The sequence below is a fragment of the Salminus brasiliensis genome, chromosome 1 (genome assembly GCF_030463535.1).
Source record: "Salminus brasiliensis chromosome 1, fSalBra1.hap2, whole genome shotgun sequence".
Lineage (NCBI taxonomy): Eukaryota > Metazoa > Chordata > Actinopteri > Characiformes > Bryconidae > Salminus > Salminus brasiliensis.
The window spans coordinates 4,065,432-4,067,534 of record NC_132878.1 but is presented as its reverse complement, the minus strand read 5'-3'; the positions used below and the strand labels follow the sequence as shown (position 1 = coordinate 4,067,534).

The window sequence follows — 2,103 nt, the reverse complement described above, 5'->3', positions numbered from 1 at the left end:
TACAGTCTTTCATTAGGGTGAATATTGATAACGCTCTAAATGTAGGTATTGTGATATACACTGAGGAGGCGGAGCTACAGTCTCTCATTAGGGTGAATACTAATAATGCTCTAAATGTAGGTATTGTGATATACACTGAGGAGGCGGAGCTACAGTCTCTCAATAGGGTGAATATATATTAATAATGCTCTAAATGTAGGTATTGTGATATACACTGAGGAGGCGGAGCTACAGTCTCTCATTAGGGTGAATATATATTATTAATTCATGTTAATCATTTTCAGGCATTTGTGAGTTTATAAATAAGCAATGAAACAGGAAGTTCTTTTCTAATGTTTATTTAAAATCTGCTAACGTTCGTCAGCAAAATAGGCTTCTTAGTACCAGGAGTCCATGATGCGCCTCATGCTCATGAACCTCATGCCACTCATGCCCATCATGTTCCTGAAGTTCCTGTAGTGTCCAGGTCCGAAGTACCACATCCTACCCATATAGTTGGGCTGGTCGTACATGAGCCAGTGGCCGTCCATCACGTGGCAGGACATGCAGCCGTGGGACCAGTGGTAGCGGTCCATGAAGGAGTCACAGTCGTCAGTCATCTCCATCATCTGGCCCATGTAGTTCTCCCTCTCGTAGGCCCTCATCCTGTAGGATCCGCTGTACTGTTTGGGGAGAAAGCGTTGGATGTTACTCTTGGGAATTATTCGACAGCTGCCCCTCTTAGGGAATCATATGATGGCTAGCAGCCTTACCCTGGGGATCATGCGGCAAGACCTGATCCAGTTGTTAAATCCCCACATGCTCATGTAGTCGCTGTACTCGCCCTTCCTGAGGAAGTACTGGTTGCCCATGTAGTTGGCACGGTCGTAGACCATCCAGCAGCCGCTTTCCACCCTGCAGGAGTGGCAGCGGCTCATGTAGGAGGACATGTCGGAGCAGTCGCTGCTGCATTCCCAGGAACGTCCCATGAAGTTCCTGTCCTCGTAGAAGATGATCTGCCAAAGAGGAACCGGTAGAATATAAATGATTAGATTTGGAGAACAGCAGAATCTCAAAAATACGTCCCAAAATTTGGCCCATGTTGACGCGTCCTGCTTACCTTGCCCATCATTTTGGCTGCTTTGGTTGTCTGAGCTGTTTCCAACTGGTGACTGACACACTCTGCCTGGTTTAACCCTTGCATTTATACCTCGGCCAAAACCAAAGAGCCATGCGCCTCCTATTGTCAAAACTCCTGACCAAGCAACATTGCACAGAGGCCCATAGAGAGGCTGAAGTGCTTTCGGTACGTTGCCAGGTGAATTACTCTCCAAAGACTTTAGAATGGACCCCACGGGCAAGACAATGCCATACTGAGCCTTTTTAGAAAGTGTATTCTTTTGGCCTGCAGCCCGTAGGCTGGCTATAGACAACTGTAGGGACAATAATAGGGTTTTTGTCAGTGGTCATGCAAATGACCTTTGTGTGCCCTCCAGTAATGCTCTTTTGCAGTTCTCTTTCTTCTAAGCTTGCAAAATTAGTTCATTGACCCTGAACTGTGCTGCAAAGCTTTATTTAGTATCAGGAATTGCAAATAGTTGCTTATCTGCTCAGTAAATCACTGATATTAGAATAAACACTAATAATAATAATAACACTCATCAATTAGAACATCTTCAAGTTTCAAGTTTCAGGTTTATTTGTCATTTGCACAACATGTCAGGACATTTATGTATTGAAATGCTTGTGGTGAGGCTCAGGTTGATGCTCTACAGGAGGACAAAACTATATACATACTAAACATATTAAAATAAAGTTAAATAAAATTATATTAAATATAAATATGTATGTTTATATCTATTCCTGTTGTGTAAAGTGACTTAGTGATGTTTTCTATAGCAGTGATATATAGAGCATTAATAATAAAGTGTGTGTGGTGAAAGGTTCACAGCTTGTTCAGGAACCTGATGGCTTGTGGGTAGAAACTGTTCACTAGCTGGTTTGTTCTGGCCTGGATGCTGCGGTACCTCCTGCCTGATGGCAGTAAGGTGAACAGGCCGTGTGCTTCGTGGCTACAGTCCAACCGGATCTTCTGGATTTTTCTCAGGCAGCGGGACCGGTAGA

General features: G+C 43.9%; 1 protein-coding gene across 1 annotated transcript; it reads right to left on the bottom strand.

Moving 5' to 3' along the window:
* Positions 1 to 377: 377 nt before the first annotated feature.
* On the bottom strand, positions 378 to 1,111 carry LOC140571869 (gamma-crystallin M2-like). The gene is made up of 3 exons (XM_072692717.1): positions 1,100 to 1,111; positions 753 to 995; positions 378 to 662 (listed from the first exon to the last, which is right to left on the bottom strand). Exons 1-3 carry the CDS (start codon positions 1,109 to 1,111, stop codon positions 378 to 380), a joined length of 540 nt encoding a protein of 179 aa, XP_072548818.1.
* Between the last annotated feature and the right edge of the window lie 992 nt (positions 1,112 to 2,103).